General features: G+C 39.0%; 2 protein-coding genes across 3 annotated transcripts in view; one reads left to right on the top strand and one right to left on the bottom strand.

The window, feature by feature from the left end:
* EXOC4 (exocyst complex component 4) overlaps positions 1 to 24,450 on the top strand; it is a 718,447-nt gene that overhangs the window by 121,984 nt on the left and 572,013 nt on the right. The window lies entirely within an intron of this gene.
* LOC113911786 (ATP synthase subunit f, mitochondrial-like) lies at positions 21,786 to 22,130 on the bottom strand. The gene has a single exon (XM_035723387.1). It carries the CDS (start codon positions 22,128 to 22,130, stop codon positions 21,786 to 21,788), a length of 345 nt encoding a protein of 114 aa, XP_035579280.1.

Below are 24,450 nucleotides of genomic sequence, written 5' to 3' on the forward strand. Positions count from 1 at the left end.
TAAATGATCAGTCTTTTCACTGAAGATTTTTTAAAATAAACGTATTAAATAACATATACAGTGACATTTGCATGATTTTTTTTTTGTCTGAATTTTGACATAGGTTTAGCTTCTTCAACTTTTTAATCTATTCCTAAGTGCAGTACTTTTAATAGATGTATTTATTTTCAAACTAGAGTACTAATTACCCCTTTTAAGGCAAATCACTATCCAAAACACATTAACTGTGCCTTCCCTAGGAACCGTGGTAACACATTTTCACCTGACAAAAGGGGGTGGGCAGAAAATTAGCTAATGAAACAGTTGTCCCAGACTAGTATATAATTAAGGTCTTTGCAAAGCCCTTTGGGAAACCAGAAAATCCAGGATGAGTTATAGGTATGTAAGTTATCTATTGCTGTACTAAATAAAGTGGAAATGAATTTTTTCTCTGGAAACTATTTAATACAAGAACAAGTCATAATTATAATAGTTTTGCCTAAGCATTGTGGTGTACTGAATACAGGAAATACTTGTTACTTTTTGACTCATGCTAATTGCCATTAAGTACCAGTGGGCACTGCTGTGTATGTTGCAGAATTTGAAGGCTGTTGTTACTCCTTCAAACAGCTGTGGGGAGAGCAATGCTGTCCTGTTTATTTGAGCTTTAGGAAGGTGAGTTGTGGACAGGTCCCCTAATTCAGTGCTTCTAAAACTTTAACATGAATATGAATCACTTGTTCTTAAAATGCAGACTTTTATCCAGTAGTTGTGGGTGGGGCTAGATAGTTTGCATTTCTGGCAAGCTCTCAGGTGGTGCCAAAACCACTTGGACCACACTTTGAATAGCAAGACTCTAATATTTACTGGAACAAGGGGAGAAATGTCTCTCCTTGTAGGATAGAACACACACACACACACCCCATCCTTTAGCATTTCTTACCTTGAGAAGTTGGGACCTGTTTGGGGTTTTTAAAGGGGTGTGATCTCTACTCTTGTCCTTCAGTATCCTTTCCCCTAATTACGGTAAGCCTACCGTATTTGTGGAAAGACTCCTGGCTGGGCAACACATTTGGCCCAGAATGCAAGTTCTGAACTTTTCTGTGGGTTGTCATCGTTAGCAGAAGAGAATTTGGCCTATTACAGTGGTTGGCCACTAGAGTGATGCCAATGTTATTTATTGGCTCCTGCCTTTTTGTTTAACTCAGTGTTGAGTGTGTTTTCCACCTTTGTGACTTTGGAATGTTACCATTCTAGATGCTCCAAGTCAAAACCATCCCCCATCACTCGCCAAAGTCTAACAGTTCCACCCCTTACATCTCTAAAATCCTCTATTCCCTCCACCCCAAGGCTACAGCTTTAGTTAGGAGCATCATTCTCTCCACCCAGGTCACTGTACCACCTGTTAACTGAATTTCTAACCCTGTGGATCATCTTTCTAAATGACGAATCCCTCCTTAATATCTAATCTCTGATGGCTAAGTCCAAACTCCTTGACATGGCATACAAGGCCTTTCTTGAATCTGGCCCGGCAGTTTTACATCTCACTTTACAGGTGACCCTTGAATGACGTGGGGTGGCCCACTGTTGACTAGAAGCCTTACTGACAGCCTAAACATCCAGTTAATACATAGTTTACATAATACATATATGGTACATATATTATATACTGTATTCTTACAATAAAGTAAGCTAGAGAAAAGAAAATGTTAAGAAAATCGTAAGGAAAATACGTTTACAGTGCCGTACTATAATTATCAGGGGGAAGAAAATCCATGCAGTTCAAAGCCGTGTTCAAGGGTCGGTTGTAGTTCTTGATGTGGTCCTATTGCTTCCCTGCCTCCAAACTTTTACACTTACTGTACCCTTTGCCTAAGATACCTTTTCTCACCTCTCCTTCCCTGGGTAACTCTGGTTTATCATTCACTTCTCAACTTTGTTGTCAAGCTCTCTGGAAGGCAGTTACTGAACCTCCAAGGGAGGACTCGGTATCTCCATGTGGAACTTACCTAACGCCCTCTGTACTTTGATGGTCTAGAAGTTTGTGTCCTATATTGCCTGTTCTTAGCTCAGCTGGGCTGGGTCCAGTGCACAGCTATATTCTTTTTGGTTCCTGCAATATTTAAAATTGTGGTAAAATACACCTAACATATACCATCTTAAAATATTATATAATATTCCATCGTATGTATATACCACATTTTGCTTGACTATGAGTGGTCAGTGGACACTGGGGTTGCTTCCGTGTTTTAGCTGCTGTGAATAATACTGCTGTGAATTCAATTGTACAAATGTTTCTCCATGACCCTGCTTTCCAGGAGTGGAATTGGTGAATCATAGGTGAATCATTTTATTTTTTAATTTTTCAGTAGTGGCTGTGCCATTTTACATTCTTACCAACAGTGTGCAAGGGTTCTGATAGTTCCATGTTGTTACCAACACTTGATATTTGTTCTTTTTTGTTGTTTTTTTGGTTTTTGGCTTTTTTTGAATGGTAGTCATTTTAATGATCATGAGGTGGTATCTCATTATAGTTTTAATTTGCATTTCCCTAAGGATTAGTGATGTGGCGCATCTTCCCATGTGCTTCTTGGCTATTTATATATCTTTTTTTTTTTTTAAGATTTTATCTATTTATTTGACACAGAGGGAGAGAGCACAAGTAGGGAGAGCGGCAGGCAGAGGGAGAGGGAGAAGCAGGCTCCCTGGGGCTCAATCCCAGGACTCTGGGATCATGACCTGAGCCGAAGGCAGCCGTTTCAACCGACTGAGCCACCCAGGCGCCCCTATTTCTGTATCTTCTTTAGTGAAATTTCTATTAAGTCCTTTGCCCATTTTTGAATCTGGTAGTTTTTTTGGTTAAGTTTTAGACTTCTCTTTGTAATCAGGATATTAATCCCTTATCTGATATATGATTTGCAAATATTTTATCCCATTCTGTGGGTTGCATTTTTACTGTTTTTTGCCTTTTTTATGTCTTTTGATGCACATAATTTTAAAGTTTTCAAGAAGTCAATTTGTGTACTTTGTCTTTTGCTGCCTGTGCTTTTGGTGTCACACTCATGGAATAACTGCTGAATTCAGTGGCATGAAACCCTTGCCCTATGCTTTCTTTGAAGGGTTTTATATATTTAGGTCATACATTTCGGTCTTTAATCTATTTTTATTTTTTTATATGATGTTAGGTAAGGGTCCAACTTTATTTTTTTTTTTTTGCTTGTGGATATCTAGGTTCCTCTGCACCATTTGTGAAAAAGACTCACAGCTGTATTCTTAGTGCCTGGCACATAGAAGTATTTACTGAATAAGATAGTCAATGAAAAAAAATGTTATAAGTAAATTTGGCTAAGGCAGAATTTACGGTGCTTTTGAGGCTGTGGAAACTTTATATTAAAATTGTACCACATTGATTCAGTAGTAAAGTTTTGATGGTGTTTATAGAGCAAATTTCAGTAAGACAAAATTTGTAATTTTATGTTAGTATATAGTCAATGATCCATATTAAATATGAAGGAGGAAGTAAAAGATCTGGAATAATCATCCTAAAACCAATAATGAATATTTGAGTAGAGATAGAGAGGTTGTGGAAATTATTAAAAAATAAGATTATTTTTCCTTTTTGTGGTTTCTCTGTTCAGATTATGGTCAAATAATGTAAGTATTACTAACAAATACTGATAGTATAACTTCTTGTTTTCTGAATGTGATTTTTTTTTTTTTTTTTTTTTTTTTGCCTTTCAGGGCAAATGTGCCACCATACGGTGGTAATGGGATTATAATTTAGTGCTAGCAAGAAAATGAAATTCTGTCCACCCATCTACCCATCCATCCGCCTCACTTAGCAAATATTTGAGTCTACTATGGGCAAGATGCTGGGGTTGTCAGCAAGATGTATGTGATCTTAAAGATAAAGTATGTCCATAATTTACAAAAACATCTCAAGCATGAATCTGCTTTGGTATTCTTAGTGTAGTTAATACTTACGTAGTGATTTACTGCTTGCAGAGCTCTTTCATGTGCCCCATCTTTTATTTCTGCATTACAGATGAAGAAACTAAGGCAGAGAGTAATTTACACAAAGTCACCTGGTGACCCAGGAAAAAGTAAACAAATTCAGGATAGACTCTGATTCCAAATCCCATGCCATTTTCTAAAACCATTCTGTTCTTCATGGGCTACTGTGGAATACTTCCCAGAACCCCAACAAGTTTTCAAGATCATGGTGTGAAAAATACTTATAAAAAATTACTGCATGTGTTCCAGTGCTTAGAATTTGTGAGCATTATGGATTAATACAGCCTAACTTGTGTCCATTATACTACCTATTGAGTCTCTATTGCTTTAAAACATTAAAATCATAGTTTTACCCCTAATGGTTTTCTAAGATTGTATTTTTAATTTAAATGTAAAGGATAGTATTTTTTGAAATTTCTTTTGACTCGTCTTCGCCTCTTATAATTTCTTTGCTATGTTGATAAAATATAAAAGATGAAGTTCTCATAGCTGGAAGGAACTTTAGAGAAAGAATATATTATTGGAATTCTAGCATAAAAGTAAAATGTAATTCTCATAGTTCACTTTAGTTTTATCTGCTTGTACAGAAAGTATTTAGGCAATAGTCATTTTTATTGACAGTATCAATTGATAAAAATGTAACTGTGGTTTATTAAATATACTGTGCTTAATGAATGAAAAGTGGTATTATAACGCTGAACTTGGACAGAGAGTGACAGGGAACAGTCTATTGCTGATGGTGTAAATGTCCCAGCATGTATGCAGTGAGCCTCATGTTCTTTATTAGGATGGCTACTCCTTGCACTCATTTAGGGATTTATTACTCTTGGATTTGACAAATACCCTATCCATGAGTAAACTTTAATAAGGTTCCTCTAGCCATCTTCTTGACTAGGCCTTGACCTTGGGCTTCTGTGTTTGTTCTTACTGGGTTCAGTTTTAGCAATAATCCTGTCAATTTAGGGAGAATCTCCTCCCCCTTGATTTTTGATCACTCTTGATAACTGATCCAAATTCCTTATCCCCAAGGACTTGATATCTAAGTCCTTGACCTGTGTTTAGCAAGAATTCTTCTACCCTTGGTGTTTCCTTCTGTACTTTTTCGTCCACTGACGCCTTCACTCAGCTTGTCATCTATAAATCCCCAGCTGTCTTCAGAGCTGAGCTCTATTTCTCTCCCTTGTTGCAATAACTCTATTGCAATAGACTTGAATGAAGTCTTCCTTACCATTTTAACAGGCATCAGAATGATTTTCTCTCCTTTTTTTTTCTTTTTTTAAAGATTTTATTTATTTATTTGACAGAGAGAGACACAGTGAGAGAGGGAACATAAGCAGGGGGAGTGGGAGAGGGAGAAGCAGGCTTCCCGCTGAGCAGGGAGTCTGATGTGGGGCTCGATCCCAGGACTCTGGGCACATGACCTGAGCTGAAGGCAGAAGCTTAACAACTGAGCCACCCAGGTGCCCCTTTTCTCTTCTTTTTAAAAGATTGATTTATTTGAGAGAGATAGCACGCATGTGCGTGGGAGGGGAGGGACAGAGAGAGAAAGAGAGAGAGAGAGAATCTTAAGCCGACTCCTTGCTGAGTGCAGAGCCTGACACAGGGCTCGATCTCACAACCCTGAGATCATGACCTGAGCTGAAATCAGGAGTCAGACTCTTAACCTAGTGAGCCACCCAGGTGTCCCCGAATGATTTTCTCTTTAACAGCTTCACAACAGCAAAAGCAATTGAAGTAATCAAATCTGCGATTGTGTATAAAGGTTAAATTCACTGTGCCTTAATGTTCAAGGAAGGGGGTATTGGCTATATTAAAATATAAAATATTTGAAAATTCAACTATGAAAGAATACCAGCCTGCAGCAAGACAAGATGTTTGTAAGATGAAGTCTCCAGCTAACTGAAACGGATTGTTATAAATTACTAGAGTTAGATCAGTTTAAACAAAATGTTGATAGTGCCAGAATTACCAAACTATGGAGCATTTTTCCTTGGTTGATGCAAAGATACTTTTTAAAATGAAACTGGAACAAACACAGAAAGTAGAATTTAGGTTTGAAGTGGTTTGTATTGAATACCTAGATTTGTAAATGTATCCTTAGTCTCATTTAATTTTTTTGGCTCTCTCAATAATTATGCCAAACCAGAAACCTGAGGCTAAAAATGAACAAATAATTTATTTGAGGTCAGCCAGAAGTTAAACCCAAACCTGACTCCAAAACTAGTAAAATGATGATGATGATGATGAAGGTGGTGAGGGAGGTAGTATTTGTGACACTGATGTAGGTGATGATGGTGGTGGTGGTGGTGCTGGTGTTGTGGTGGGTGGTGGTGGTGGTGAGGACATAGGTGCTGGTAGTCATGATGGTGGTGGGGGTGGAGTTGGCAGCTACTCTTCCTTAGGATTTCTTTTGTCCTGAGCTCTGTGATAGTCTTGTTTCCCCTACATTGCAACGCTCTGTCCATGTCTCACTACATGATTTTGCCAAAGGACGTGTTTGCTTGGATTTGAATCTCAATTAGTCTGACGCCAATGTCTGTATATTCCACTGGAATATTAGATTGGTCCCTACATTCTTTTCAGTCCATCATATGTGAATTCTGTGTATGTTCAGGGAGTACTGACATGGATTCTGGGACTGTGGGGCTAGGAGAAGGTAATTGAAGAGGTATCCGTGATTCTTCTCATTTGCTTTTGCATGTTTTAATATTTAACACTTTATAAAGACCAAAAGACCTTTTGAAGCACCACAGGTAGCCTGTCTTACCACCATCTTACATAAACTTTTCTCTTGCTGGAGCAATCTGGAGTGACTGTGTAAGAAGAGGAGTGTAATCAAAGTCAGGTAAACCTCCCAGTAGGTTAGTATATAGACAAATCATCATCATTTTTACTCATAGGCTGTGCATTGCTCATGAGGGATCATACAGTAAACGAGCAGATTTATAAATGTTTGGCTAAAATACAGTAACAGAATGATCAGGCTTTATTGCCACTTTATTGAGGTTTTGTTTTCCTACTACAAAGCTACCATTTTGATAGTCTAAAAATACTAGAATTTTGGCTGTATCAGGTTTACTCTCTCAATTCATTCCTCTTACAAAACCTGCATACTGCCTAAATGAGAGGGGAGATGCATGTGTAATGTCTGTGCTACACATTGCAGCAAACGTAGTGCTCTCTCCCGCCCCAGTCCCGATCCTCTCAAAGCAATCATGTGTAGTATCACCAGCTATGAGAGGCAGAATGTGCTGGAGGCTAAATTTCTTTGTTGATGTTCCAAATATTTCCAGAAAAGACCAGAGGAGTTGATTTACTTTTGTTTCTCTGAGCATTTCCGTTATTACCTTCCGAGATCACTAGCTCAGAGCGGTGGGCAGGACTTTATTTTATCCTTGTGCCCAACCCCTGCTCCACTTCTCTGACTGTGGAACATACTAAAAACTAGCCCTATTCAGATATCTGGCAGGCTGTGATCCTTCATTTAATTCCTTCTTCCTTTTCTATATATTTTAATTACCTCAGGGATCTGGTATTCCGAAAAATGTTAAATTTAGCCTGTTGGAAATACTTTGGTCTTCCAGGCTCTGGGTTAGTTAACCTTAGCGGGCTAGGGAGGAGAGTGGAATGAAAGAACCAGAAATCACTGGACCTTACTTGCAGGGAAATCTGTTGTCAGTTAACATTTTAAAAGAAGTGTACATGTTTCTTGTTCTTAATTATTATTAATTAGCTTCTGTGTTTGATGTTCTTAAGAGAATATTTGGAATTATTAGCTTTGTTTAACAAATAAAGACATAAGAACTAAGCGTATGGATTTGCAGGGGGTCTCTTTTCCAGGCTAAGAAATGAAATTATATTTTACCTGGGCCTTGCTGCCTTTTCTTTTTTTCGCCCCTATCTCCAGACAGCCCATCCTGCTGAGCCAGTGCATAGTGCGTGTTCTTTTGAAATGGCTTTATGTCCGTGAGCACCACACAGTTAACCCGTAGGGATCATAATAATGTGTCAGGCATGTGTTTCAAGGTAGCTCAGAGTCTCCTTATCAGGACTTATCCATCTTACAGGATATCAGAGAAGGGAGAAAAGAAAGCATTGTATTTGAGAAAAAAGCATTCTCTTAGGGAAATTAGAGTTTGTGTAGGATTATCAAAAGAACGTTAAGACTGAGGAATGTCTTCTCTGTGTGTGGCTATACACGTGTTCACAATGTGCGTATGTGGGCATCTGTCTCCTGTCTTTATTTTGTATTCTGTTTGAATAAATACATTTAAGGTCTCCAAAAGATGGTGCTAAAATTGGTTTGAAATCTACATTACCGTCAGACCATTTAAATTGTGCTAGGTCACCATCTCTCATCTTACTAAAGCTTAGGACCAACACTCTGTTGGATGCAACTATGATCTTAAAAGGCTAAATTTACAGATAATAGTGATCTTTGGGTCATTTACTTTTCTCTTTTTTGGCTACATATTATAAACTATGAAATATATAAAAATAATTGTTACGGTCAGCCATCTTGAAGATATCCATCTTTTATATCAAAAGGAACTTGGCAGAATAATGTGTCAACTCATCCACTTTTGTAAAAAAAGAAAAACCATTAAACTTCATCCTGTATAATATCTGTAGAGTCATTTTTAGATACAAAGGGAAGGGCCTTAGATAGCTGATTATAGAAGTGTTAACCAAGTAGAAGGAAGTTGAAGCCTCTTCCTACCATCTGTAGATCCTAGATCCTCATTAAATCCCTTTACCCACCATAGCCTTGTCTTTAGTAGTCTCTGAAATGTCATTAGAAATAAACTAGAGAGTTCTTATTACATAGAAATATACTTAGTCATTTATGCATTATAAAGACATTTCCCTTTTCCTGTGCTTTTTCTGACCTCTGCCAGTACATTTAGCACATTCTTACACTTGTGCAGAATTCTAACTTCTCACAGATTTTGTACCTGTAGATTTAATATTTTCAGGACTCAGCATCAGCAAAAGTAGAACAATTTCTTGGTCTTTACATTCCATCTAAACACATATTGACATTCTCAAGAAATTTGAATAAAAATCCCAACATCAAATAGCTCAGTGAAGGCATCTCTAAGTACAAATTACGGTAAGATTATGAGAAACTTATCTTCAAGTTCACAAAAGTATGCCAGCTCAGGGAAAGCTGTGTCCCAATGTCAAGTGGAACATGATAGTTTATTTGGAACTCATGCAGTGTCATTTATACTGAATCACTTCAATGTATGTTCTCACCTGCTATCTGTCTTTTTTAAAAGTTATGGGGTAAATCATAACAAAGCAAATTTTTTCCCCTTGATGTTGAATTTCAAGTGTTTTGTTCCTCTCTGGTGTAGTTTACTTCTAAGTGTGGCCTTTGAAAGGAGGAGCTAGGACCCTAACCGTTTAAGTGGATCATGGACTAATAATAACCTGTCCTTTAGTGAGCTAGTTTATAAGAGTATATTGCTTTTTACTTGACTGCTGGGCCAAGGGTAGTCCTGCTCTGTAGTGGACAATCTAAACTTTAAGCCTTGTAAGAGTTTCTAGAGTATGCAGAATTCCTGATTGATATCTGTTGAGTACTTCAGAATTCAGCTGTTTGAGAAAGTCTTTTAAAATTTTAAATCCAGCATAGTTAACATACAGTGTTGTATTAGTTTCAGGTGTACAATATAGTGATTCAACAGTTCTGTGCATTACTCGGTGCTCATCAAGATAAGTGTGCTCTTAATCCCCTTCACCTGTTTCACCATCCCCCCCCACCCCACCTCCGGTAACCATCAGTTTGCTCTCTGTAGTTAAGAGTCTGTTTTTGGGTTTGTGTGTCTTTTTTACCTTTTGTTTGTTTGTTTCTTAAATTCCAAATATGGGTGAAATCATGTAGTATTTGTCTTTCTCCGACTGGCTTATTTCGCTTAGCATTATACTCTCTAGATCCATACATGTTGTTGCAAATGGCATGATTTCATTCATTTTTATGGCTGAATAATAGACCAATGTGCGTGCGTGTGTGTGTGTGTGTGTGTGTGTGTGTGTGTGTGTATCACATGGTTTATTCATTCATCTATTGATGGACACTTGGGCTGCTTCCATACAGAATTCAGCTTTTTTTTTGGGCCAGTATTTGGTGGGCTGGCCTTAGTTATCTGATATAGCATATTGTGTGGGGCATTTGGAGGATTAAATATACTTCTATTTGTATTTGGATATTTTAATATTTTCATTTTTATTTGTGGTAATGACATCCAGGTATATAGCTTTTTAGCATCTGTCTAAGGGTAGCCCAATTCTGCAACCTCACAATTGTATGGTAAATAGACCAGTAAGTGGAGAAAGAATGTGTAACTCTGAAGAACTAAACTGATAAATCTATAACAGACAAGGTAACTCAAAGGAGGATTCTCAAAAGAAATGTATGTTCACAACATGTAGAATCAAATATCCTGAGTTAATTTATTTTTTTTTTTAAAGATTTTATTTATTTATTTGAGAGAGAATGAGAGACAGCACAAGAGGGAAGTGGGTCAGAGGGAGAAGCAGACTCCCCGCTGAGCAGGGAGCCCGATATGGGACTCGATCCCAGGACTCCAGGATCATGACCTGAGCCGAAGGCAGTCGCTTTACCAACTGAGCCACCCAGGTGCCCTGTCCTGAGTTAGTTTAAACAGAGCCTGGTCATAAGCCTAATTCATGTGACAGCAGCAAGCGTGAGAAAAAAGTAACAATCATAAAGAACATTCTCCCGTAAATAAACCCCTGAATCATATTAAAATTTAAGGGAAGAGATAAACTTGGAGGGTTTCTTTTTCCCCCCATGAAAATAAAATCCAGGAGTGGCTTTCTCAAAACACTGGTTGATGGCAGACTACCAGGCAAGTGCTCAGTCTCTTTCTTACAGGTGCTGAAGGCATTATTGGTGCTCAGTTCATGTTTAATAATAACATTATTCAGAGTTGAAATGCGGCTGGTACACCAGGGTTAATGCCAGTGCTCTTAGGAGAAGGGTGATTGGCATTTTAATCAGTGCAAATGTTCAGAACCTTTGTCTAAATGACTGTATTTCTAGCTCTTCAGATTTTCCTGCTCCATGTGGCTCAGCACCAATTCAGAGGGGAGAGCTCCATCTACCGAAGGCCCACATTAGAATGATTCTTTCTGTTGAGTTCAGTGATTTTCCTTTTGCACAGCTCGTTGAATTTTCTTCTGATTTATGGGCTCCAATGGAGGTCATGCTGAAACTGGTAATTTGGTTGTTTCAAATCCAAATTCCTTGTTATTTTGCACAGTGCTTACATCTAAAGGAGTTATTAGGGAGCATTTTTAGCTCATTTAATAGTCATGTTTTGTTGGGACTTAGTAAAATGGTAAAAGTACCCTAAGAAAATGTTGCTGTAGATGGTCTTTCTTTAGTTATCCCTAGCTTGAATCTCCTACCATATCCTTGCAATGGCATTGTATTGGTGAGATCTTAGACATTAGAAGTGACTTTGGTGTCAGATTGCTGCTTGATTTCAGTTTAGCCATCTTGGCTGGCTCTGGGATATTGTGCAAGTGACCTATTTTTTTTTTTTTTTAAGACTTTATTTATGTGCGCGTGTGTGCTCTCATATGAGTGGGGAGAGGGACAGGGCAGGGGGGAGAAGGTGAGGGAGAGGGAAAGTGAGAGAATCTTAAGCAGACTCCGTGCTGAGCCTGGAACCGACATGGGGCTCGATTTCATAACCCTGAGACCATGGCCTGAGCTGAATCCAAGAGTCTGGTGCTCAACTGCCTGAGCCACCTAGGCACCCCACAAGTGACTTAATTTTTTATAAACCTCATGGGTGCTTGTGGGCCATGCTTAATGAATTTGGACTTTGTTGGAAAGGCAGTGGAGTCCAAGAGTTTTAAATAGGGGACCATTCATATTTGCATTGTTGATCAGATCAGAGATCTTGGTGGCCCGCTCTCTGGCTATCAGCCCCTTCAGAGACTGCCCAAGGTGCCAATTCTTGGGTTTGCACACATTGATCAGTGAAGGAGCATGAAGGTGAGGCTGTCTCACAACTCTGAAGGGCCATTCTAGCTCCATGCTTCCCATGGCATCAGCTGATGCTCTTGTTGGGCCTTTAGTGTGGCTTGACATTTCCCTCCATCCTGTTTCTCTTCTCTGAAAGGAAGCTGTGGGTGTTGATCCCAAGAGTACTCCCAAATAAACATCCTGCATGCTAAACTCTGTTTCGGAGGCTATTTTCTGAGAACTCCAGTTGGGGAGTGTGGAAGATAGAGACTAAATTATGGAATTTGGATATTTACTTATAGGTAATAAGGGGTCATTGAGATTATTTGAGCAGAGAAGTAACATGCTAAAGCAGTGTGTTAGGATGTTTAGTCTGGCATCCATGTGGATCCCACAGAGGGGAGTCTGGAGTAATCATTATGAGAGAGTGAATGAAGCAAGAGTCAATAGGTACTAATGAAATAGGAGAGAGAAATGGCGCTTTGCCATCCACCAGCTGTGTGGCCTTGGGAAATTATTCACCTCTTTTTGCCTTATATTTCTGGTCTGTAAAGTGAGGGGATTAATATAGATATCATAAGGCTGTTGAGAGGCTTAAATGAGATAATGTCAGGCACATATTTAGTGTTTAGTAAGTGCTATTTCCTTCAAATAGATTTATTAATCACAGTGTCATTACTGACACACGTGCACACACACCCCCGCACACCTTCTGCACCCACAGCGTCACATTGCGTCTCTTGCTTAAAACCTTCCAGTTTTGCCTTTTACACACTTGTTAGTGTAGCAGCCAAGAACTTTTCCTCGATCGTGGTACTCCCCTCTCATCTCCTAACCTTTGTGTTCCGACAGCGAGCGCAGCAGGCCAGGAAATGTGCTGCTCTTAGGCATCTTTGCTTGTGGACCTGCTGTTTGCTCTTGCTTGTGCGCCCTGTCTCTGTGGTCCACCTGGTGAAATTCTAGTCAGTCTTCTACGTTCCTGTTCAGTTCCTTAAACAGAATTGTTAACTTCCTGGTCTGCATATTGTATACATTTGTTCCTCAGACTTGGCACACCGAGGGACTTTTGTGTTTATGTAGCCATTTTCATTATGACCTTCCTGGGCCCAGGGCCCGTGGTGTATTCATGTTTGATTTCTTGGTGCCGGGAAGGGTGTTTATGGCGCATGATGGGCACTCAGGAAATGCTTATTAAAAGTAGGTTGATGAAAGATTCTGCATTGGGCCAGCAGTGGTCAAATTCTCACAAAGTCAGGACAACTTGCTTATAGCCCTGAGGCTTCACAGAATCTGGGAATACTGCACAATGCTGGAGTGCATGCACAGATGCTGGGGTGCATCAGTACTTCCTCGGGCAGAGATCTGGAAGTCTGCTTTGCATATTGATGATGCATCCCAGAACTTTGGGTTAATAGAAGATCCTGATACCTTATCAGCTGTACCCTGTGACTCCAAGATGTCTTGTCAGTTGATGGCTTCTTGTTCCAAGAGGTCTGGTGTTGGAACAAGCCTGTATGCAGTCTCTCTGATGAAGAATGTCTTTGGATGAGCTTTCTTTTGAGAATCCTTCTTTGAGTTACCTTGTCTGTTATAGATTTATCAGTTTAGTTCTTCAGAGTTACACATTCTTTCTCCACTTACTGGTCTGTTTAGGTAAAATAATTTTTAAACCATAATTGTAAAAATCAACCAAGTTGGTCTCAATAAGTGTTACGGTTTTTATTAATGACCTCATAGTATCCTACAAATTGAATACAGGATTTTGAGTCTAATAGAGAAAGTGATGCTAAAGCAACATAGAAATTGGAAAGTTAGAAGGGGAGGTTATACTGGGGAAAAGTTACAATATCAAAATGACAGTGGGGGTCAAAGATGAAATTGCAAAAGGCAGTAGTAGTTCAAAATAGAAGTTACGAGAGGCAGTGTAACTTTTACTTCCAGCTTTTTTTTTTTAATTTAAACTCAAACAAATATTGAAAGAACAGTACAGTAAACATTAATAGAACTGTTACCTCCATTTGCCAGTTCTTAAAATTTTTACCCACACAAAAAGGTATAGAAATATGTGTGTATTTATGACACACATCAGGACACTTTATCCTTAAATATTTTAGCCTGTGTCTTCTTACAATTAGAGCATTCTTTTACATGGCTGAATTTAGTACTGTTATTAAACACGATATTGATACAATATTATTTAATATGCAGTCCATATCCAAATTTCTCCCAATTATTCAAAAATATCTTTTACAGTTGGGCTTTTAAGAATAACTTGGGGTCCATGCAAGGATTGTATTTTAGATTTTTGTTTGTCCTGCCTATTTAATGTTCTTTAATCTGGAACAGTCCTTTCACCTTGTTTTTGATAATTTTGAAGAGTCCAGACCAAGTTGTCTTGTAAGAATCTCCCACATTTGGATTTGTCTGATTCATTCCTCCTGATCAGATTCAGTTTGGCCAAGTGTGGCACTAAATACCTCATAGGAGGTATTGTGTGCTTTCCATTTTCATGTCAGGAAGTATATATCGCCTTGTTCTGTTATTGGTCATGCTGGGTTTTATCACTTGATGAAGATATTTCCTCCAGCTCTTTTCATTGTAAAGGGACAGATCTTTATAACAAGCAATCTATAGAGTGATATCTAGAGACCATTTGTTTATCCACTTTCTTAACCTTTCACCAGATAGTTCTTGCATCCAGTTTTGATTCTAGCCTGAATCAATGATTATCTTGGTGATTATAAAATAGCTAATACAGATTTGAAAGTAATGTAGGAGTTACTGATTAGTGGGGTAAGGATGGATTTGACAAATAATAAATGGACTTAGAGCTATCTATATGGAAAAAATAAAATTAAATCTCCACTTACCACTACAGAAAAAACTAAATTCCAGATGAGTTATAGGTCTAAATGTGGAAAGCAAAACTCTAAAAATTTCATAAGAGAACATACAATGCGGTTTTCCCTGACATTGTGATAGGGAAGAATTCCTTAAGACATAAAAATTATAAGCCCTAGAAGAAAAGACTGACATTTTGGAATACATTAACATAAAAATCTTTGATATAACAAAAGGCACTAAAAAGGAAATGAAAAGGCAGACCACAGACTGGGAGTACATACTTGCAACTCTTCTAAAGGATTAAAAGTAAGTATTCAGAGTTTGGAAAAAGTCATACAAATCAGTAAGAAAAAACCAAACTACTCAGGAGAAAACAGGCAAAGGATATGACTAGGCACTTCACAGAGGAAGAAGACTGAATGCAGTCAGTTATGATGAGAGTTGCTCAGCATCACTAATAATTAGGGAAATGAAAAGTAAAACCCCGGTGAGATTCCATTTTACACCCATTGATTGGCAAAACCTAATCAGTTTGCTAATACCAAGTGTTGGCCAGGTTGAGAAGAAACAGGAACTCTTGCATATAACTGATGGGAGTAAACTCTCTAATATATTTTAGCAGGCAATCTGGAAATATCTGGTACAGTTGAAGATGTGCATACTCTGCAACTCAGCCATTCTCCTTTTAGCTGCTAGCCTAGAAAGCTGTCACTCACATACAAGGAACATGAACAAGGATGTTCTTGCTAGCACTACTTCAAATAGAAAAAAAAGAGTAGGGGTACTGACCAGTGCAGTGTAATGCCCACCCCCCCCCCCCCCCGGCACTGGAGCAGTTAAAATAAACTAGTTCTCCACAGGGATGAATCTCAGAAATGTAGTACTGAATTAATAAGCTGTAAAAGAGTACATAATATATATAATAAGGTATATGCAGTGTATATAATATAGTATACAATTCAGCGGATTTCAGAATATTCAGAATTGTTCATCTATCACCTCAATCAATTTTAGAACATTTTCATTATCCCTAGAAGAAAACCATAGCTGCTCTGCCCCATCCCCAAGTCTCTCATCCTCTCCAGCCCTAGGCAACCATTAATCTGCTTTCTGTCTCCCTATATTTGGCTATTCTGGACATTTTGTATAAATGAAATTATACTGTATGTGCTCCTGTGCTCCTAGTTGCTTTCAGACAGTTGATGATCTCAATGTTGATACGTGATGTAGCATGTATCAGTCCTTCATTTATTATTGCCAGGTAATTTTCCATTGTGCAAATATACCATGTTTGATTTACCCATTTATCAGTTGGTAGACATTTGGGTTGTTTCCACTTTCTGTATAATATGAATAATGCTGCTATGAACATTTGTGTGCAAGTTTCTGTGTGGACACGTGTGTTCATTTTTTGGGGGTATATACATTGGAGTGGAATTGCTGATTATATGGTAACTATGTATATATAGTTCAACTATGTTGGAACCACCAATCTGTTTCCTAAAATGGCTGTATCCTTTTACAGTCTCACCAGGAGCATATGTTGGTTTCAGTTCCTCTTTGTCCTTACTGGCCGTTTTTATTTTAAACATTCTAGTGGGTATGAAGCGGTATCTCATTGATTGGTTTTGATTTGAGTTTCCCTGATGATTAATGATGTTGATCATTTTTTCATAAGTGTGTGTGTGTGTGTGTGTGTGTGTGTGTATAAAATGTGTACTTAAAGCATACAGGCTAATAGTATGTACTGTTTCTTATTATATATGTATAATCAAAGTATTAAAATGGGAAGAGATGGGAGAGTGGGTCTTTAGCTATATTTGTATCATTTTACTTCTTAAAAAATAAAGGCATGACCCAAGTAAGGCAAAATATTGTTAAATCATGATGGTAGAAACATAGTTGTCCATTACATTATTTTCTATTTTTGTGTGTGTATGTATGTAAAAAAAATATACATAGATAAAGAAGATGGTTGGGGGGAGAGAAAGGCAGCTACCCAAAAATGATCGTTGATGTGGTGAGAGTAGAAAATTTTTCTGTGGAAGGATTTAAAAAAAAAAAAAAATCTCGGAAATGCTTTGGTGCATGCTTCCGTTTTGGTGAGATACAAGAAATAAAATTTGGTCCAAATGTGTAAGTTGAAGAATCATTTATTAGTACAAACACAAGTTAGTGTTGTCAGCATTGTCACGTGTTGCAGAGAGGGAGAGAGTGTGGTCTTGTTAAATAAAAAAACAACACTTTTTTTTCCTTTACATTTTTTTATTGTTATGTTAATAACCATACATTACATCATTAGTTTTTGATGTAGTGTTCCATGATTCATTGTTTGGGCATAACACCCAGTGCTCTACGCAGAATGTGCCCTCTTTAATACCCATCACCAGGCTAACCCATCCCCCACCCCCCTCCCCTCTAGAACCCTCAGTTTGTTTTTCAGAGTCCATCGTCTCTCATGGTTCATCTCCCCCTCCGATTTATCCCCCTTCATTCTTCCCCTCCTGCTATCTTCTTCTTCTTTTTTTTCTTTTTTAAAAAACACCACTTTTTAATTTAGTAATCAGCTCATTAATATCCTCCAAGGATGGAGTTGTGATTTTTAGAAGTGAGATTTAAATTGTAGGAGGTAAGCAGTATATGGTGTGTGCAAAAATTAGAGTAAAACACATTCAAAAGGTCAGTGAGTTGAAGAAGAGAAATAGGGCAATAGCTTAAAAGGAAGGATGGATCAAAGCACTTGATTTAGCCTTGTGCATTGAACTTGGTTTAGTACTTGACCATCATCCAGGTGAACAGGTTGGAGTTTCTAATCGGCACCACAGCAACAGTGTTCTGATTTAGAAACGTGAGAGGGACTACTTCTTTATTCATATCTTCTCTCCTTCCTCCCTTGTTAAAAGCATTATGTTATTTGCATATATGGCTGTTTTTCTAACTCTTAAGATCCTTTGAATGAAGGAGTAATGGGTGATTTATTCATCTTTGTACCACTGCCAACCGCAGTACTTTGCATATAGTAGATGCATAAATAATGTATCTTAATTTTAAAAGGAACAACTTTATTCAGCATGGAGAGACCTTATGGGAAAGCCATCAAAAATTTGGAACAATTGAATGATAACAGTGTGTGCAAAGGGTGTACAAAATACCTAATTCAGGCTCAATAAATGGTAGTAGTCCCTCAGAGCTCCTCCCTTCCCAGGTATTTGAGAGGATATAATTGAGGAAAGTAATTCCAGAAGTCACAGAAAGGATGGCAGGGTTAGATTTTGTAAAGGAGGGGTGGAGGGAGGCGGGGTAAGCCACTGTTGGAGTAGAGAAGGATGACGGGCTGTGTGGCCAGTGCCCTGTGTGTGTTGAAGGTCCTGCAGTATTGGAGGTGACAATGTAAGGTTATTACAGAGAATGAAGAGCATTTGCAATATCTTTGTATGGGCGAAGAAATAAAAGGCAGAGGACTGAATGCATTGTCTGGCAACATCGAGAGTTCACTTGAATTTAGATAGTGTGAATGATGAGGTCTATGTGAATATATGATTTTTATGCTTTGGAAGCTGGGATTGAAGAAAAGCACACAGAACGTGCAATATAAAGGAAGGGATTCACAGGGCTGCAAATGAAAGATTTGGTGGAGACATAGTAATTTCCTTTTAAATGTTTGAACAGTTCCCGTATGGGTAAGTAATTCTTTCAATTCTATTTTATGAGCGGACAGAACTCAGGCTAAGTAACTGGAAGTAAGACAGATTTCTGCTGAGTAGAAAAACTTGCCAATAATAGAGCTATCTAATATTGGAATACAGTGTTTTCCAGAGATAGGGAGTCTCCTGTTAGGGGAAGGATTCAAAGAGGGGCTGGGATGTGAAGATGGAAGTTCTGACTGCATGTCAGCTAAAAACCTTTCTACCACTTAGGGTGTTAAAAGAGTCTATGATCACAAGTTTGATAGGGTAAGAAAATGTAGTTTCTAGTTAAGAGCAGAAAAAATGTAATGACTGCGAGTCCAGGCTAGATTGGATATCATTTGTGGACAGAAAAGGGCCAAAGATTGAAGACAAGTGGGAATTCCTGGGCCATAGTTACCTCTTTTTTTCTGCCTCTTCACTCTTCACATTAACAGTGTCACCCCATCAGTCCTATCTGCCATTGCTTGCAGGAATTCTCAACCACTCCATCTCATCAGTACCTTTGGGGTCCATGTGGTTTTACCTTCATTTAAAATTTCATTTTAGAGTGAATAACTATCATTAACTTCCTTGAAACAAAAACTAAGGATTTTTAAATTTGATTGTGCAGTGAAACATGAACTTTTTTATACACAAAGTTTTCGCATGGTTTTCTTTTTACTGTCTTTTTACAATTGATACATGAATTTTTGATTTTGAGTTTAGGCCATATTGGTTTTTTGTTTTTTGTTTTTTTAATGGAGGGAGTTGGGGAGGGGTAGAAGGAGAGGGCGAAAGAGAATCTTAAGCAGGCTCCACACCCAGCATGGATGTGCTGATATCATGACCTGAGCCAAAATCGAGAGTTGGACGCTTAACTGACTGAGCCACCCAGGGGCCCCCTAAGGCCATACTGTCAATAACTAAATGTTTTTTCTGTTTTTACTGGAAAACAGTTTCTAAATAATTGTTTTCTAGCTTTTCTCCCCCCTTTTATCTCCTCTTAGTCATAGAAAGAACATAGCAGTTTTATCAGTTTCATCCATCTTGTGAAGAAAATGTCCTGTAACATATCACCAAGTCCAGGATATAAAGGACAACTAATTAGTACAGAATTCATGTATTTGTTTCTTTCTCAGCTCAGTGCTTAGCATATATAAGCTGTAGGCTGTGATCTTGTAGGATCCCCAACTTAATCTTTTTTTGTTTTTTTTTGGATATGGTCCATGAGTGCCCAGAAATTTAGCATTGATTGCCATAGTATCTCTTGCTTCATCTGTATGCGAAAGGACTGGAAAAATAGCTTGCATCACAAAGATGGCCAGTTAGCTCTTTGTCCTGCTAAAATTGTGTGTTGGTTCCTAGAGAACACTGAATAATCAGTCTCTTGCTTTCATGTCCCACTGCTAAGATACGATGTAATTGAAGGCACAGCATTCATGGAAAACAATGTGTTAGATTTACTAAGAAGAAAGTCTGAAATGTGCATAGGTTGGGGATGTGCTGGTGAGAAAAAAATGGGTCAGTATATTGATTCTCTTGGGGTGAGGGTAGGAGCCACAGTCTTCAAGGGACCATAACAAAATCTCTGGAAAAATCTTTTCTGAATATACATGACCTACCTCTTAAGGTTCTGCTACAGCTATCACTCCCTGGATTCTATATACTTTTTTTAACCTGTTTGGAATCATTATGTACACCATTACCTATAACTACTTTGGGGATTATCATAAATATTGTCAGATAGAAGATGAATTGAGAAGAGTAGTGCTGGCGAATATACTCTGGGACTGAGAGACCATTGTAATTGATTGGCCAGCTGTTTTATAGCAACTCTTCTGTAGGATGTAGGATTAGACAAAAGCCCTCATACATGATAAGATTTTAGAATTTAAATTTAAAAAGAAAAGAAATGGACATTCATGGGAAAATATTGTAAGGACATCTGATATTTCCAATGTTAGGAAAAGGTCATCCTTGGCTGTGTTTAGAAGTGATTAAGTGGTTCAATATGATCTTTCTGGTATGAGTGAATTCAAGGAATGTAGTACAGCCGGCTCCTCTGAATATCAGTGTTATTTCAAGTAGCAGGGTGTCTAGCTAGAGGTAAAGAGGGGTAGAGCAGAGAAATGATTTCAAGAAAATAACAAGGTGGTTTCAATTTGAGGGACGTCAGATGAATCATCTAGTGAGAATGTTGGTGATTATGGAATAACAGTATCGGGGGCAGATGAGCTGATGTATGGTCAGTAGGACTGGGAAAATGTCAAGGAGGGAAAGGAAGTTCAAGGCAGGAGAATACGGCTTCTTCACAGAGGCAAGTTTGAAATTCTCCAACTCTAACTTAGCACTCATTGTTGAAAGAATTAAGAAGTGATTTTTGAGAATCAACAGTAAAGAAATTTGCCACCTCATGGTGGTGTTTTGATGTGAAGCTGATTTAAAAGGATAAACCGGCATCTCAATAAAGTGAGAGACCAGGAAGGTAGCAGTGACATGAAGAGAGCCAGCCCGCACATATTAATTGAATACTGTCCTGGGAGCCATGGAGTATAATGCTATGTATTATAAAGAGGTTGTAGTCTGATGGGGACAAGAGCAACTTGAAAGGTGAGCCCGAACAGAAGGCAGCGCATGTTGGTGTCAGATGAGTAGTAGTGCTCTTCAGAGTGGGAGGCTCAGATCTCAGGCCCCAATCTAGACCTATTTTATTAGTGTTTGTGGTTGCCTTATAAATTACCACAGGCTTATTGACTGAAAAAAGCACACATATTTATTATGTCACAGTTACTGGGGGTCAGGCGTTTGGGCAGCTTAGCTGGTTCCTCTTCGTCAGGGTCTCTCACCAGGCTGCAGGCTAGGTGTTTTCAGCCTACTTCTGAGGTTTGACTGGAGGGAATTTGCTTCCAGCCTTCCTCGATTGTTGTCCAAATTCATTTACTTGATGCCCCAGGATTCCTGGTAGCTTGCTGCTTCAAAGCCAGCTAACTGTGGAGACTAACAGGGCGGGTAGTGGGGAGAGAGAGAGAGAGAGAGAGAGAGAGTTTACTAGCAAGACAAAGTCTTATATAACATAATGTGACATCCTGTCATCTTTGCTATATTCTGCAAGTCACAGGCTCAGGGGAAGGGAATTACACAAAAGTGCGGATACCAGGAAGTGGTGGGGGTCATGAGGGCCATCTTAACGTCTGTCTGTGGCACTTACTAAGTCAGTATCTACATCTTTTTTTTTTTTTTTTACCAGTCATCTTTTATTGGATGTTAATTCTGAATTAGAATATGAAAGGATTCAAGGGTGCCAGAAGGTCATGGTCAGGAATGCCGAATGTGCCTCCACACTGGGCCCTCTTCAGTGGTACTTGGCGTAGCCACTTGTGTTTGAGTTCCTTGTAACAACGACAGTAGTTGAAAAATGCATGAGCTGCCAGCACCATAGAAATCCCAGCAATGCCCCCTTTCTTCACATTGACACACTTGTTGTAATACCGGTAGTAACCCCTTTGAAATGCTCCAGCAATGCCCTTAGGGGTGAAACCCCGCATCAGTATACAGCTGGGCAGCTCTCCTAGTTTCACATCCATGAGCTTCTTCTCCTTCACTGGCACGACTGATGCCATCTTGGAGTCCTGGTTGTCTTGCCAGTATCTACATCTTAACTATACTCCCCAGGTGATTGCATGGTAAGAAGCACTGTTATAGATGGTAGATGCCAAAAGAGTTTCGTGGAGGGAGAAGAAAGTTCTTTGGGCTCGGCTTAGTCAGGTCAGTTGTTTTATGACTTGAAAATGATCTGTGTTAAAGGCTTATTCACATCAGAGAATTTGTCGTGTCTCCTGTTGCCCACACTAACAATCCTCTCCCCCACCTCCAATTAAACATTGTGTTTTCCGCTTTTGTGGTGCTGTCAGACACTTCTTTCAGGAGTTTGTGAGTTCCTAACTTTGACTTTTTGAAAAAGCGTTGTTCTTTTTCACTGTTCGATTTGGATGATGGGAGTTGGTGGGAAGTACTGGACGTGGGTGTTTATCCCTGTCCTAATAGCTGAGAAACCCTGGGGAGGTCCTTGAACTATCCTCAGCCCCTGTTTTCTTGTGAGTTCTAGCCTCCCTCTCTTGCAGGGTTATGGTGTGAACAGTTGTTGGCAAACCGTAAAGCCATCTGTAATGTTGCAGTGGACTTCTTTTGTTGTATGTGCCCGATGCACAGTGCCATCCTCTTCCCACAGAAATGGGCGCCTGAAAGTCATGATTGTGCCTTGATCCTGCCCATCTGGCCACAGTCTGTCAGAGCAGGGGTTCGATGCCTGAACCAGACAGTGCCACACAGATTCCCCATCTTGGAATTTGAATTTGGGACCAGAAGATGACAGTTCATGGGGCACCTGAGTGGCTCAGTCAGTTGAGCGTCCGACTCTTGATTTCTAGTCAGGTCATGATCTCAGGGTCCTGAGATTGAGCCCCGCATGGGGCTCCGTGCTTAGCGAGGAGTCTGCTCGAGATTCTCTCTCCCTCTGTCCACCACCTCCCTGCCCCTGCTCATGTGTGCACGCAAGTGCTTTCTATCAAATAAATACATAAATAAATAAAATCTAAAAAAAAAACAAAAACCAAAAAACAGTTCTGGCCTTGCTGATCTAATGTGAGGAGACTAGAAGCCAAGGAAGCTTTAGCGTAGCTACCTTCTTTTATGTGGAGTAATAGAGAAAGCTTGTCACAGAGGGTAGAGGGAAATTAGACCTGCAGAAAGAATCAGAATAATGGACGGAGAGGACTCACTCTGAGGGATCTTGTCTGCTTTCCATTTCCCTATTGCTTTTCTTAGTTCTGGCTACATTTTTGCCTTTGCGTTGCATAATAGACCTCTAAATTCATAAATTAAACTCCCTTTTTAATTTAAGCTATTTTGAGTTTTCTGTTACTTTCAACTAGAGAGCTGAAGGCCAATGAATATGGTACTTAAAATTTTTTTTTAATCCCCAAACTACTTACTCCTTTTTCTCCCCTACGTAATTTGTTTTTAAAGGCCAATTATATTCTTTATTGAGTATTTTTTTTTTTCAGGATGTTTTAGAAATGTGAAATCAAGAAATATGATCCTTGTCCTCAAGCACTTTTTAATTTACTGAGATGGACATGTAAATGACCACCTATAATATCAGGCAGAAGAAAGAAAAATAAGTACTATGTGCAACTCCTGTAGGCGGTCTTTTTTTTTTAAGATTTTATTTTTGTGAGAAAGAGCATGCATGAGCAGGGGTGGAGGGTGGGGGTGGGGAGGGGGAGGAAGAGGGAGAAGCTGACTCCCTGATGAGCAGGGAGCCCAATGCAGGACTTGATCCCAGGACCCTGGGACATGACCTGAGCCTAAGGCAGAGGCTTAACAGACTGAGCCACGCAGGCAACCAAGGTAATTGTTATCTTTTTTTGATAGTATTACTTAAAGCCATTTAAAAACTTTTTTTTTTCCCCCCTGCTAAGCCCTTTTGTCCCTCACTTGGTGCTAAGGTCCTGATTGATGCTTTGGGACCTATCATTTTTGCCTTTTGCCTCAGAGCACTGCAAGCAGGCCAGGCCGAATGGCCACATGTACCTTTCTTGATCAAAGTAGGTGGAGGGAATTACAGGGATGTAGGCAAAGCTGGAAATGGAAACAAGACAAAACAGAAGCTCAGATATGAAATTTAAAAAAAAAAACTTGCTCAGGGAAACTATTTGCTCTCCCGAGATGACCAGGCCACCCTTATCTGAGGGTGATTTGAACAGTTCTGTGTTGCCTATAAGCTAGCATTGTGTGTGAAAAGGGTACTTCTGTAGCTAGCATTGTACACTAAAAAGGATAGTTAATATAAGAGTTCTGTGCTCCCGATAGCTCATGTTATGTAATGAAAGGGTGCTTATGTAGCTGGCACTGCGTAGTAAAAAGAGCACCTATTATGAG

This window comes from Zalophus californianus, chromosome 12 (genome assembly GCF_009762305.2).
Source record: "Zalophus californianus isolate mZalCal1 chromosome 12, mZalCal1.pri.v2, whole genome shotgun sequence".
NCBI lineage: Eukaryota > Metazoa > Chordata > Mammalia > Carnivora > Otariidae > Zalophus > Zalophus californianus.

Excerpts from the sequence above, each read along its gene's own strand:
- LOC113911786 (XM_035723387.1), bottom strand. The coding sequence starts at position 22,130 with ATGGCATCAGTCGTGCCAGTGAAGGAGAAGAAGCTCATGGATGTGAAA.